The 13884-nt window shown below is 42.2% G+C and overlaps 1 protein-coding gene across 2 annotated transcripts in view; it reads left to right on the forward strand.

Moving 5' to 3' along the window:
- The first annotated feature begins 2659 nt into the window (after positions 1 to 2659).
- The window catches only part of PPP1R21 (protein phosphatase 1 regulatory subunit 21), a 31215-nt gene continuing 19990 nt past the window's right edge, over positions 2660 to 13884 (forward strand). Inside the window, exons 1-9 of one of the 2 annotated variants that reach the window (XM_058834441.1) lie at positions 2660 to 2770; positions 5418 to 5486; positions 5883 to 6029; positions 7842 to 7943; positions 8547 to 8711; positions 8812 to 8870; positions 11254 to 11348; positions 11975 to 12046; positions 13635 to 13687. In XM_058834441.1, the coding sequence (XP_058690424.1) occupies positions 2708 to 2770; positions 5418 to 5486; positions 5883 to 6029; positions 7842 to 7943; positions 8547 to 8711; positions 8812 to 8870; positions 11254 to 11348; positions 11975 to 12046; positions 13635 to 13687 (825 nt within the window). In that variant the 5' untranslated portion in view covers positions 2660 to 2707. The remainder of the gene's footprint in view (positions 2771 to 5417; positions 5487 to 5882; positions 6030 to 7841; positions 7944 to 8546; positions 8712 to 8811; positions 8871 to 11253; positions 11349 to 11974; positions 12047 to 13634; positions 13688 to 13884) is intronic. The other variant, XM_058834442.1, reaches the window with a different exon arrangement.

The raw sequence follows: 13884 nt of genomic DNA on the forward strand, positions 1-13884 counted from the left end.
TAAAACGGTAAAAGCACCCAGCTTTTATTTGCTCCTTTCACTTGTTTCAAGCAACTGGCATTGCCCCCTATGATAAATGCCCTATATGATGTACACTTGGGTCTTGCCACTCTGGGTGGATGCAGGCAAATAAATTCAGTGCTCTTCCACTCTGAGTGCTTGCTGCCCAGTCAGGAACACTGCTGTTGTCAGTGGGGAAGTAATTCATCCTGCCACAACTAGGCACTGTAATTCTCTGAGCTCTGTTTCCCAGCTTTCAGCTGTGAAACCTCTCTGCCAACATTCACTGCACCAGAGAGAAGGGGAAAACTGCATCACAAAAGCATCTTTTGAAGGCAGCACAAACCCAGGAGGACTTGCGAAGTGTGTTCAAAGTAGTTCAATGTAACATTTCAATGAAAGTCACATCCTGGAAAATGCAAACCTAAAAGAATAAGTTGGAGTCAAATGTAAAGGCTTTAAATCATTTTCCTATACCAAATCTACTGCACTGACATATAAGGATATACCATAGAAGGCATGCTGCTCTTAACCCTGATGTGCAGCAACTGCAAACTGCATTTGCTTCACTAAAAAACTTCCGTAGGGGATGCAAAATGGAGTGGAAAGTGTATCTGCTCTAATAGTTAAAAACTGGAGCTTCCTTATTTCTTATTCCAGGACTGCTGATTAAGCTCTTCTGGTCAAGCAGAACAGCAGAAAGATAATTTGGATGAATGATGACAGTGTGTCTTTTGCCTACCTCCCCTTTTATACTTCCTAAAAATGCACAGCACTGTTGTTGGCAATAGGGATCAGCAACATGTCCTCCAACATTAAGACTTCCCGTGGAGACACAAACGTGTTTACTAATCTGGCCCTCGTGTCATATTTAGGGCTTGCCAACTCCACTACTGTGATAAGCAAAAGAGCAGCATACACACACCATCAAAGCCTCAAGACTAAGGAAAAAATTAGCTTCCATTACAGGCACCTTCTATCCACTCCTACTTAAGGGGAACAAAGACAAAAGGAGGTAACGAAACGATGATTTATCACCTCTAGCACTACCCACTACTGAGGAATAGCTATGAAGACACCGTGCTGAAATCAAGTGGAAAAAAATGATACCATGGAAACTGAACAAAAATAATAATTTGCTGCTACATCTCTGTCCTAGACCAGGAAACCCTTAACCTGCAAATTGCCAGATGCTCAGCATATACTGGTGAAGTCTCATCACATTTTTGCCTTATTACTCTTTTCCTTATACATCTGTTTCCAGTCATGTTCAGAAACAAAATTCTGCGTTGGCCGAGTACCTGGCAGGACCAAATAAACTTTTTATGATGTTTTCAGTTTCTGCTTGAAGTGTGCTGATGGTATATACATACACGTTTAAATGTTTGGCTAGTCTGAGGATAAAGAAGCAAATAGGAGATAAGTAGCAGAGCCACAGCAGAGTCTAAAGGATGTCTGAATCCTGGTCAAGCTCAAAGGTGGCTCTGAAACAGAGACCTACATGCTGTAGAGAAGAGAACAGGGAAGGCCCCCCCCCCCAGGAAAACATTGGGTACAGATACCCAGAATCACTAAACCACAGAGTTGTTAGGATTGGAAGGGACCTCTGGAAATCATCCAGTCCAATTCCTGCCAAGGCAGGGTCACCTGTAGCAGGTGACACAGGAACGTGTCCAGGTGGGGTTTGAATGTCTCCAGGGATGGAGAGTCCTTAACTTCCCTGGACAGCTGTGCCAGTGCTCTGCCACCTTCAATGTAAAGAAATTCTTCCTCATGCTGAGGTGGAACTTCTTGTGTTTTAGTTTACAGACATTGCTCCTCGTCCTGACACTGGGCACCACTGAAAAGAGTCTGGCATCGTCCCCTTGGCACTCTGAGATATTTACATGCACTGATGAGATCCCCTCTCAGTGATGCTCCAGACTGTGGAATTCGAGTTTCTGCAGCTTGAGAGAGCATTGCACGGCCCGGGATGTATCCGTGTTCTCCTCCTTCATTAGGATATAATGAATATACTCAGTATCTCCTGCAGTTAGGATACGAGGCCTGGAGGCTGTAGGGAGATCCAAGCGCCGGCACTGACACCCACTGCGAGCTATGGGAAGTGACGGACTCTCCTTTTGTTTTATTGAGTCCCCCATGGGCCCGCAAATAAGCGCGGCTGCCTCAGTTTCTGTGCGTGTCGCGAGTCCCGGAGCGCCCCCTGGCGACAGCGGTGCCCGGCCGGGGAGCCGCGGGACCGGCGGGGGCACGGTGCCCAGGCAGGGATGGCTCCGGGGCACCGGAGCATCGGTCGCCGCCCCGCCTTCCCCCCATCGCGACTGTCGCGACATGAACCTCCAACCCCGCTCGCGGGCTACGCTTTTTGGGCAGGGCGGCGCCCCGTAGCCCGGAGGCCGCGCGCGGCTCCGCAGCAGTTGCCGTGGCAACGGGCGGCGACGGCGAGCTCCAAGCCGGTGTCACGTGACCCGTCCCCCCACAGCCCGCCCCCTTCCGCCGCCATCTTGGATGTTGCGTCAAGATGGTGGCGCCGGCGCCTTAAAGCTCCGCCCCGCCGCCTCGCGCACGGCGCGGTTACGTCATCACGTTCCCGCCGCCGTGAACCCGGAAGTGCGTCTTCCCATTCGCGGGCGTGCGGGGCCGGCGGGAGCGCCCGAGCCGAGCGGAGCCGAGCCCGGCCGAGCCGAGCCGAACAGGCGGGGCGGAGATGGCGGCGGCGGCGGCGGAGCTGCAGGGGAAGTACCAGAAGCTGGCCCAGGAGTACTCCAAGGTACCGGGGCCCGCAGCCCTCGGCGCCGCTCCGGGCTGAAGCGCTGGTTTCCGTGGTAGCGCGGAGTGCCGGGGCCCAGGGGTGCCTCCTCCGGGGAATGAGGCAGAGGCAGCCTCGGGGGGCACGGGAGGTGCGGGTTTGCTGGTGCCGAGGGAGCGCGGCGAGGGGCAGAATGGCCCCGTCTGCAAGGCGTCCTGGAATCCAGACAGTGGGCTCAGCTGTGCTAGGGAAGTGAAACTGGCAGGTTTCCCCTTATTCTCCACTTCCCAGTCGGGTGCGAGGCTCGGTTTTATCCGCTTGGGTGTGAACATTTGCCGAGGTCTTGGCGTGCATCTCAGCCGTGTGAGCTTGCTCTGGCCGGCGGGTGTGGGAGCTCGGCGGTGTCAGTGGTGCTTGCAGCGTCTTGGAAGTGAGTAGGACACTCGCTCCCACACTTGTCTGCTGTCTGTCCCCCTTCTTCTGCCCTTTTGCATCCTGTTTCTGGTGCTGGCTGACACAAGGTTGGCAAAGATGTGTAGCCCATAGTGGAGAATGCCTCTCCTTTCCAAGGTGCCGGAGATGACTTCTAAAATAGTGGAGCCTTGCTTAATACAGAGCCCTTCATTCTTTTGTCTTCACTGCGAGGAAGAGGAGACTCTTGGTCTTGAGTGGCAGAGTGTTTCAACAGCCTTGGGGAAGAAAGGCAGCACTTTGGTTTCATGTAGCCCCATATCAGCAACTGGCACAAGGCGCTTGTCTGTATATGAAACTTCTCCCAGTTTACAGAACCATGTCTTTAAATACTCTTCTTGGAACTGTTATAGAAACACCATGGTGTAGCATCTAAATTGTTCTCAGATAGATATCCTTTTAATGCTTCCACAAAATAATTTTAAGAAAATTTAATTTACTTTACAGTTCTGTAGGTCACAGAATTCGCATGTCTTGTTATAAATAGTGGCTGAGGCTAAGATAGTGGAGGGATTTTGATGCTTGATTCCTGAATGAGCATTGGAAATGGGGACTTCTGACTATAGCTTCCAAAAGTTCCAGCTGCTGGATCCTTTCTTTTCGTATCATGGCATCCACAAGCTTTGAGCTTCATCATGCACTTCTCAGCCTGTAGCATTTACCTTCTCCTTTGTGGGAACTATTTCCATCTCATCCCATTTCTCGTGCAGTGTGCAGTTCATTGTGGGACTCCCCTTTGCAGAACCCTCTCCTCTTTGTTGTTGGCTGCTTGTTGTGTACAGGTGGAAATGGAAAGTAGCCCTGGAGTAGCCTGGTCACTTAATGCTGCTGTGAAAGCCACAGAGAGAGGTGGACAAGAGTTCGACAGACTCAAGCAGTGCTGGGGGAAGTCCCTGCCAAAGGATTGCTTTTCCTCTTGGTTCACAGACCAGGCCAGAAGAAGGATGAGGAGAAGAAGAGACTCTGAAAACACGCAAGTTGCAGCTTCTGGCTGTTTCATGAAGGAATAGTCAAAGCAGCGTGTGGCAGCCTGTGTGGGTCACACTTTAGCTGGGGTCTCTGGGTTGCAACAGGACTGAGCTGCTTCATTCTCTGCACCTGATATGTTCCTGCAGTAGCAGCTGTAGCACAAAGACAGGTGTGGAAAACTACTGCACTGCTTCTTCTTGCTGGGGAAACCCTGTGCTTGGAAGTTTTTCTGTGGTACACTGGGAATTTTCTTGTCTTGCCTTTGTGATGCCTGAGCAGCACAGTGGGAGTACTGCAGGGGGAACAGCTGTGCTTAGCAGTGACTTCTGACCTTTCAAATACACCCAGTCATCACACTGAAACAATGAGCCACTGCCATTTAACACTGAATCTTGCCTTTTATGCACGTGCCAGAGGTATTCCCACTGTACAAATCCTTTTAATTTATATCTACAACAGCTGGACTCACACATGTCAAATGAATACAAACTGCCTATGAAGAAACTGGGATTCAAGCAATTTTCAAGAAATGTGAAGATGGAATTGTCAGTATCCTCATTGCTGCAGGGGTAGAGGTACTCTGTGAGGTGACTGAGAAATAGATTTCTTGAGTATCGCTTTTCACTGCAGTGATTTTAGCTCAGATTTTGGGTACTGTATAAGTAAGGCTTAGAGGGCTTTTCCTTCTATGCTTTTTATACCTTTTTGTGTCAGTCTGTTCTCTCTGGATCATCTGCTGCCACTGGTAATAAGTAATTTTGCGTTGAACTCCTCTTGAATTGAGACTGATTTTGACTTTGTGAGTCCTGCTTATGTTCCAGAACCAGTTATAAACAGTTTTGGAGAGAAGAGAAATGGCCCTGAATATGACCAGAACTTCATTAGTTAAAGAAGAGGTTGCAAGTTCTCAATATTTGTTCCTGGCTCTTCAGGTCTTAACTATATTTAAGTAGCTGGTCTTTAAAGGTTTTTATTGAGTGAGAAGCTTGTTCTATTTGGCCAAAATGTTCAGGTGGTAAAGTAACTTCTTGTTTCTTGGCAAGTCAGGTTATGACTTGGATGCTTTTTTTCAACCTGATACCACTGCTATCTACCTGAAGAGAATACTTGGAAAAGCATTCACACCTGGCACTCTCCTGAGAGAATGTGATGCTCTCTGCACTTTTTCATGAGTGATTTTTATTTATTCTGTTGTCTTGCATAGTTACTGGTATCTCTTGTTTTTCAGCTTCGCGCTCAGAACCAAGTCCTGAAGAAAGGAGTTGTAGATGAGCAGGCAAACTCTGCCTCACTGAAGGTAATCTCTAAAAACTGCTCATGTCAGGTGTACTAGGCTGTGGCAAAGTAAGTAAACAGGGGTGCTTTTTACTAAAAATGAATGTCAGTGAAACGATGAAGAAGGAACTTTATTTTAGTAAAAGAATTTCTGTTTTGCAGCTAGCTTGTTCTCTGTGAGTGCTGACTTTGTAAAAGGGGAAGGTTGATTCTTGATGATTATCCTATAGAATTAAATAGCTATTTGGGTGTGATCTGTGGTCAGCTCAAGGAAGTGAAATACATTTTTTTACTTTAGAAACAATACTTTTTGCCTCCTCAGTGTTTAAAAAGTGAAGCAATTTTCTAATTTGTTCTTGTTTTTAATGTGTAAAAGTAAGTGTGAAAATGTTAAAATTAGTTTTTTTCTGTCATTCAGGAACAACTGAAGATGAAGGATCAATCACTGAGGAAACTGCAACAAGAAATGGACAGCTTAACCTTTCGAAATCAGCAACTTGCCAAGCGAGTGGAGCTGCTTCAAGATGAACTTGCATTAAGTGAAGCTCGAGGCAAAAAGAACAAGGTATGTGCTGAAGGCAAAAAAGACTTGCTTAGCAGAAGTCTGCTCCTCACCTGTCAAAGCCTTATCCTGATTTTTAGCAGTAGGTATTTTATGTCAAGGGTTGAGCTGAATGCTCTTGTCAGAACTTGTGTTATTTTACCGGATGTTAGTGAAAATACCCATAAAACAGGTATTGATATATATACATTGATATATACATATAAAACATCTTGGGTAATTCTCTACTCTTCTAGTCTGACTAGACTGATGCTGAATTGCTGTCTTCTTTTATGGATATTTATGAAGTGTTCAAACAACTGGGAAATACCTTGGAGCTCTGTGATTAGTCGGTTGCTATGCAGAAAGCTGATCACTCCTCATTTCCCATGCCCACCTCTTTGCTTTGTAATTTTCATGTTGAGAGTTAACTCTTCAGCTTGCTGTCATAGCTTTTCTATGTGAATCTTGTCAAATGCTTTGAAATCTAAATTTTCAGCTTGTATTCTTTGTATTATTTCAAAATGACAGAATGGTTTCAACACTGATCTTTCTCTGCCAAAAATGCTTGCTGATTACACCTAGTGATACCGTATTTTAAGACCAACTGTGCCTTCTCTAGATAGCATCACAATTCCAGGGATGGTGTGCTTAGACTTAAGTAGTTTTCAAGCATCTCTTACTACTTTCCTCATGAGGAAACCCCTCTTAATTACTGCTGTCTTTTCTTTTTGGTGCTGTCTTTTCTCAATGTACTGTGGTTATCAAGACTGGCTTTATAGAAAACATTCAATGGATTAGTAATCTGATCATCTTCCTTACTTTTCCCCTAAACTCCTGCCCTTTATTCTGCTGTCCAATTCCTTGACAAGCATAGTACTTCTGACTGTGTTATTCATGCACTACTGTAGATTGTTATTTCAAATGCAGTTTGAACCTTCTGTTCTTGTATTTCAAATTGTGTTACTGTTTTGCTAACTGTGTTTCCAAATTTTGAAGGATGTCAGCCTGTCTTTAGTAGCTTTGCAAACCACTGCCACTGGGTTTCTTTCCTGTTCATCTGTCAAAGTGCACAGCTTTAGTTCTCTGATCTGTGTCAGAGTGCAATCCTTTTAGAAGGAGCAGAACATGTGCCCATACCTCAGGTGGAGTTCATAAGCTGGCATCAAATACAGAGGTGACTTTCCTGCCCTACATAACCCTAGTTGTTGAAGTTTGGTGTTAAGTTTAACTGCGAAGAGTCTCCCCTGTGTTTGGTGATGATAATAACTTTCTTCAGCAGTGTGGTGCATGGGATTCACTGGTGGTCTGAGTCTTTTGGATTAAATGAGTGAAAAATGAGGGAACAGTTGGCAGAGGGATATGTGTGGTTGATGGCCAGGGAAGGCCCTGTGGTTTCCCTGGCACCTTGTGCTACAGCCTGCTGAGAGCAGCCTGGCTTACACCTGGGCCATTTCTGAGCACAGATGTGCTTTACACACAGCCACCAAACCAGCTGAGCCTGTGTGTGCAGGGTTTTGGATTACTGACTGCATGCAGCATTCCTGTGAATTCAGATGGGCTGCTGCCCATCCATGTGATTGATTCCCTGTGTGTGTGAATGGGACACCTGAGTGGAGGCTTTCCCGAGGCAGTTTTGTACCACTGCAGGGTCACAAGGGTGTGAAGGAGGGTGTGCTGCCTTGAGGCTGGTGCTGTGTGCAATATTCACACCTTTTGACACATCAGTCAGTGTCAGCAGGACACTGCTGGTGTGCCCCTTCTGGGAATTAGTTGTGGGAACAGTTCTCACAGACCTGGGACTTGGAGATAATTAGTGCACTTTGTCTCTTATAGAAAAGTGTAGAATCCTCATCTCACCTGAGTCAAGAACAGAAAAGTGTCTTCAATGAAGATCTTCAGAAGAAAATAGAAGAAAATGAACGACTGCATATACTTGTGAGTGAAATTTAGTTTTGCCTTTATATTTGGTTAAGAAAACTGGTGATACAAACCAAGATTTGGAAAGCAAAGTGCTGTCTGAAAACTGGTGGGTTTAGAAGCTTAGTTGTATGCAAAGCAGTAGATTAGATAGTTTGTTTATAAAGATGTTCACTAGGCAAATAAAGTATTTTGACTTTGGATTTTTAAGACAGTGTGTGGAATCACATAATATATGTTTTCTCATTTGGATATTTGACTTTTGGAGACAGTTGCCCTACTGAAAATTGCCTGGTACTGGATGTAAACTTCTTATTAGTTCATTAACTGTTTCAGAATTGCTTTAAATTTTAAAATGTTTTCTGCAAGTTGCCATAATTAAGTTAGGAATTACTTCACCAATGTGAAATGCATTTCACTTTATAATACTTGAGAAACTTCGTTTTTATTGAAGTACTTTGTTCCTGAATCTTTTCTCTGTAAATGAAATAAAATTTCTGTTTGTCTGAGAACTAGTAATTGCTGTTAACCTGATCTGGCTAATGAAATTGGAGTAACTTAAAGGACTGGATTCAATAGTAAAATAAAGCTTTTTTAAGAGCTTTGCTTTTCTTCCTGTAGTTCTTTGAAGCAGATGAGCAGCACAAACGTTTGGAAGCGGAGCTGAGGAGTAGACTGGAGGTTTTGGAAATGGATGCTGCCGAGCACCAAGCTGTGGTGGACAGCTTAACGAAGAAATACACAGAGACCATAGAAAAGCTGCAGAATGATAAAGCCAAATTAGAAGTAAGGAGTTTTTCCTCTTGCCTGCAAGTTTGAAAAGTTTTGAAATGCAATGTCTTGCTGTGTCAGCACTTACATTGTGAGATTATCTTCTTGCATAAAGATCAAGTCTCAGACACTAGAAAGAGAAGCTAAGGACTGTAGGCTTCGAACTGAAGAATGGTAAGTGTCTTTACTTCATATAATGAAAATTTCATTGATGTGAAGAAATAATTGCTGTGAAACATTAGCTGGATTATTTTTTAAGAATAATACCTTTTTAAAAAGGGGTATAATTAAAAGACTTTGATAAATCTCAAATTATCACGAAGACAAGTGTTAGCAGTGCAGGTCAAGCCTCCTTTTCCTTTTCTATGTATGGAACTAGACAATTCCACAATTTCTGCTTTCAGTAAGAGCAGTTTTTCCTCCAAGCTTTTTAAATAGCAGTCATGTTGATGAAAGCTTGAAGAATTTATTTGTAATGGAAAACCATAGAAAGTAAAAACTTGCATGAAACAAAGATATGTGAGTTTGTAAAAACTGCTTCTAAGAACAAAGTTTGAGTAACATGCTGAGAGAACTGACTGAAAAGAGTCTCAAAAATCCCCCTTCACTGCAAAAGCTTCTTGAACAATTGTTTTTGCTTCATGTATAATGTTCTCAGCTAAAATATTTGAAAGTTTTTATCGGAGAATTATAATGTTAGTTTTGGAATATTTTCATTGTCTTGAAGACAGGTTGTCGAAAATGTGGAGTTGAGGACTGTGGGCCAAATCGAATTAGGATGCATTTCTCTGGAGTTCATTAAGCTGCATTTTTTTTAGAAGATAGAGGTGCAGTATAGATACATGATGTAATGAAGAAGATACATAGTGAATGATCAGATGCAGAGTTCCTTCTTTCACATGGTAACCCTGAAGTGTGTATTTTAAGTATGTTGATAGACGTAAAGATACTTGAATCCAATAACTCCACCCAAGTCAGGGTTTCACTAAAAATTACTTTCAAAAGAGGATGAAAGCTGTGTTTGGCTGCTGTTTGCTTTTTTTGTGGTATTTGAAAAACTGTAGTCTTAATCTGCTACTATGCAGTTCAGGCCTTGTCTATCATGTTCTGTGGTGACTGGGTAATTGATGTCATTGTAAGAAATTGTCTTTTACTATTTTAAGTTACACTATATTAAGTTCTTAAAAGTTATGAAGCATGACACTTCATTGTAAACACTGAAATCACTGTCTGTTAAACACATGGCAGGATGTGTCTCTGAGAATACTGCCCTTCTGTTTTCCCTGCTTTGTCAGGGGAAGGGATCCATTTGCCTCCGACACCCACACTATACTCAGAAAAGCCAGGGGATATGAGACAGCCTGCATGCCTTGAAAATTAAAGGGCAGAATGTAAGGCAAAACATGTCAAACTACTTGTTTGTCAGTCCTCTACAGTATGAAAAGGAAATATCAGTACATTTGCAGTTTGTTTTGGAGTTCATTTTGTGTTCATTTCACAGTCATGCTCTGTGCTACTGCAGTAGCTGCTGTACAGTTTCTATGCAATTTTGGAGCTGCTCTCCAAAAAAAATACTTGTTAATGTGCATGACCTATTGGCCAGTTTCTTCTTAGCTTCCTTGTCTATTTTGGATTATTTTGCTTTGTTAGAACTGATAAGTTTCTGTGTTTCAAACGTTGTAAGAAAAGAAAAAAGACCTGTCACTTTGACACCTTCCCCCCCACCCTCCACTATATGTGCAGGAGTTCTAGATGTCAAACAGGAAGCAAAACAGTGAAGAATTTGGGGGCCTAAGTTGGGTAAGGTGTGGAATTTGGTCTAGATCAATAGCGGAGTGTTCTTTGTAGACATATGTATATTATGCTGGAATATATTACTGTTCATCTCAGGAATCTGTTCTAATAGATTATATTAGTAATCTTAATTGCTTAGGTTCACATGTATATACACAGTCAAATGCAAGCAAAGAACATTTAGAGAAAAAACACTTGCATCAGAAACATAATTGTCAAGTCTTCTCAGAACAGGCAGTATCATAGCAGTGTTCAAATACGGGGTTTTGAAAAGCCTTTGAGGTATCTCAAATAAGGATGTGACATAGTTAATTGAATTATTGACAACTCATTACCTCTTATTGGAATACTGCATTGGATGCATAGTAACTAATCTGCAGGCCCTTTTACCTTCCCATCCAAATTCTAGTAGAAAAGAATGTCTACATATAGCTTATCTAATAGTTGCACAATAGGAAAATCAGGTGAATTTTAGCTCTGAAGTAAATGGAGCTTCTCAAGAATGGAATTCGGGATTTACAAGTTTATGGTAACTTTCACTGCTTTTGTTAGGGATTAGGATTCAATGTTGTGTAAAATATGAGATAAAGAAGGACAAATGACTTCCACTGTATTATTTCAATCCAACTTCTAGAAGGAGACATACCTATACACTCAAGGGATGCTTATAGTGAGATATGGTGTTGGTGATACAGATGAAATTTTAAAGGTTTACAATGTGTGTGTGTGTGTGTGGTTTTTCGTTTGTCTCTTTGTTATTTAGCCAGCAACAGCTAAAGAATCTTCAAGCAGCTTTGGGCAGTAGACTGGAAGAATCTCTATGCATAATTAATGAAAAAGTACCTTTTAATGACACAAGTACGTATTGCCTTGGTCTGGGTATCTTTGATTTTTTGGGTATCCATCTGGAGGGAGTGCTCCTTATGAATTAAAATGTATTAGCTCTAAGAAGTGTTGGACATCTGAACAGACACTTGGAGGAAACTGTAGTAAGTATTCCTGATACTTGTCATGGTCTTCTTCAGTAATTCTAAAACACAAAGTTTACAATTCTAAATGCAAGTTTTTATGCATATAATGAAAGTTGAAACTTTTGAAGGCTTCTAAGTGATTTGCCACTTGTCTTGCTTAGTGTTGACAGATTATTGTAAATGATGAAGGAACACTGTCAATTTAATGGCTGCTCCATAAAGATTGGTTACTCATCTCAAAGAGTATTATTTTTGGCAGGATATATTCAAGAGTTGCAGTAAGTTAAGTTGGGGGAAACTGGTGGCAGCAGAGCTATTGCATCAATAATGGTCTGCACTTCTTGCTAGTGGGGAATTTGTCAGGGTGTCTCATTGATCAGAAAACACATAGAGTAGTTCTTACCTGAAAGGTGTCTTAGACTCGTGTGTCTCTTCATGGGGAAAAAAGCCCTTTGAACCTGGGGACTTTTACCTGAAGCAATGTTTTTCTGCTTCCTTTCCAACTGCTGCTAGATCAGCTGAAATGCAGAGGATCCCCTGGAGTTAGGAGTGCTCAGCCTTTGCATGGCTTTGGTACAAGCATGGGTTAGTATGTGCTGGGTCAGTCTGCACTGTGTGCTTTCCTGAATAGCTGAACACAAGGGTGGGCAGGCACTGCTGGACTCTTCTGGACCTTCAAGACAAGGAATAGTGAAAATCCTGAAAGTAGTGAAGGAGCAGAGAAGTGAAAACAGGCTTTTGAATTTCTTGAGTATTTCATTGATGGCTTTTGCATTTTTCATTCAGTTAAAAACCTGGTGACAATGTTTTAAGAAGCCTTAGGTTCTCCAAAAGCTGAATCTGGCAGGTGCTGCAGGGGTGAGTGTTCCAAGCTCTCCACTGGTTTGGCAATCCCGTGAGTCTTGGCTTAGGAACACCAGATCATCTCCTCTTTAGGAAATGTTGACTCCCATACAGCACATCATGCTTAGGTGTTGGTGCCTTGAATTGGTATCCTTTTCACTTCTCTCATTTTGCCTGGTATCTGCTGCCTATTTCTACTTCTCTGTCTTCTTTAGCTTGCATTTTTTATAGGTGTCTACCATTGTAGCAAGAATTTTGCTAAAATAATTTATCTGCTCACTCAGCCGCCATAGCATAATGCCTTTGCTTGTGTAGTAGAAAACACTGCAAATAGAGAACATCTCTTTAGTGATAGATCAATGAAAGTCAGGAGGTGTTTGTTTGCTCTGGGTTCCAGCTGTCTTCCTATAGACCCTGTAGCTGTTTTCAAGTGTAACTAACAGCTAAGTTCAGTAACAATTAAATGACTCCTAAGTATAATTTTCAGAGCAGAAAAAGTTTTCTGAAGCACTTAGAAGTAGGATCCAATAATTTTGGACAGGTTTCTTTTCCCTCTAAATGTAACTACCTATTTCCATCTGTTAATAGCCAAATGTGAATGACATAAAAGGAATAAGAAACTGTAAATTTCCTTTGCAAGCAAATTTTCAAGTAATCTGGTTGTTGTTCAACTGAATTGAGAATGGATGTGATCCCTATTAAATCTCTAAGATGTTGTAAGCTGTTCTCTAGGTACAAATAGCCCTCTGCCCCTCTAATTGTGGCTGCTTGTGACTGAAAAATCATTCTAGTTGCTTCATGACTGGAGAAGAAAGCTGAAATACACGGAGAGTATATCTTAGTCTAAATTATCAACATATTAAGTGTATACAGGAGCTTTAAAAAACTTTGAAACCATTCAAAAATATATTAGTCTTACTTGGCCCCTCCTTGGAATGTAATTGAAATTTGAAGATAATCTTGACTTCCTTAAGAGTGATTTCTTTTAAAAGATTCTTTCACTCTTGTTTGTGATGAATATTGTTCTTTGAGCAAGAGGAGTCTGCTCTTATCTTTCAAATTCAGGGTCTTCAGATGATTAAATTTGACTTGCCATCTGAGGCAAGCATTGACCTGCTTTCCCTACACTTAATCACAGAAACTCTTAACTGACGATATTTAGTCCTACCTTATTGGAGGGAGTTGTTTGTATCTCTTTAGTTAATATTGCTTACATAAACTGTAATATCCCTGCAATTTTTTTTTTTTTTAAATCAGTATGTACCAAAAAATATCTTTTAAAACCTCCCACAATTTAACAAGTTCATGCAACTCAATTTTTGTCCTGTAGGGTCTACTCGATACAATGCTCTGAATGTACCATTGCACAACAGAAGGAATCAGGTAAGTGCTTCTTGTGGTTTCATGTCTGAAATAAATAAAGCCAGTCATTTTAGTACCTGAAGTGGCAGAATATAGCCTGTCTTACTACTGTCATGATATTCTGAGATCATTTCTGCCCACAGAACCTCGGCACTTTTCAACAGGCTGTGTGTATTGTTATGTTGAGGAGTCTTATTAAAGGTATATGAAATATTATT

The sequence above is a fragment of the Poecile atricapillus genome, chromosome 3, assembly GCF_030490865.1.
Source record: "Poecile atricapillus isolate bPoeAtr1 chromosome 3, bPoeAtr1.hap1, whole genome shotgun sequence".
Taxonomy (NCBI): Eukaryota; Metazoa; Chordata; class Aves; order Passeriformes; family Paridae; genus Poecile; species Poecile atricapillus.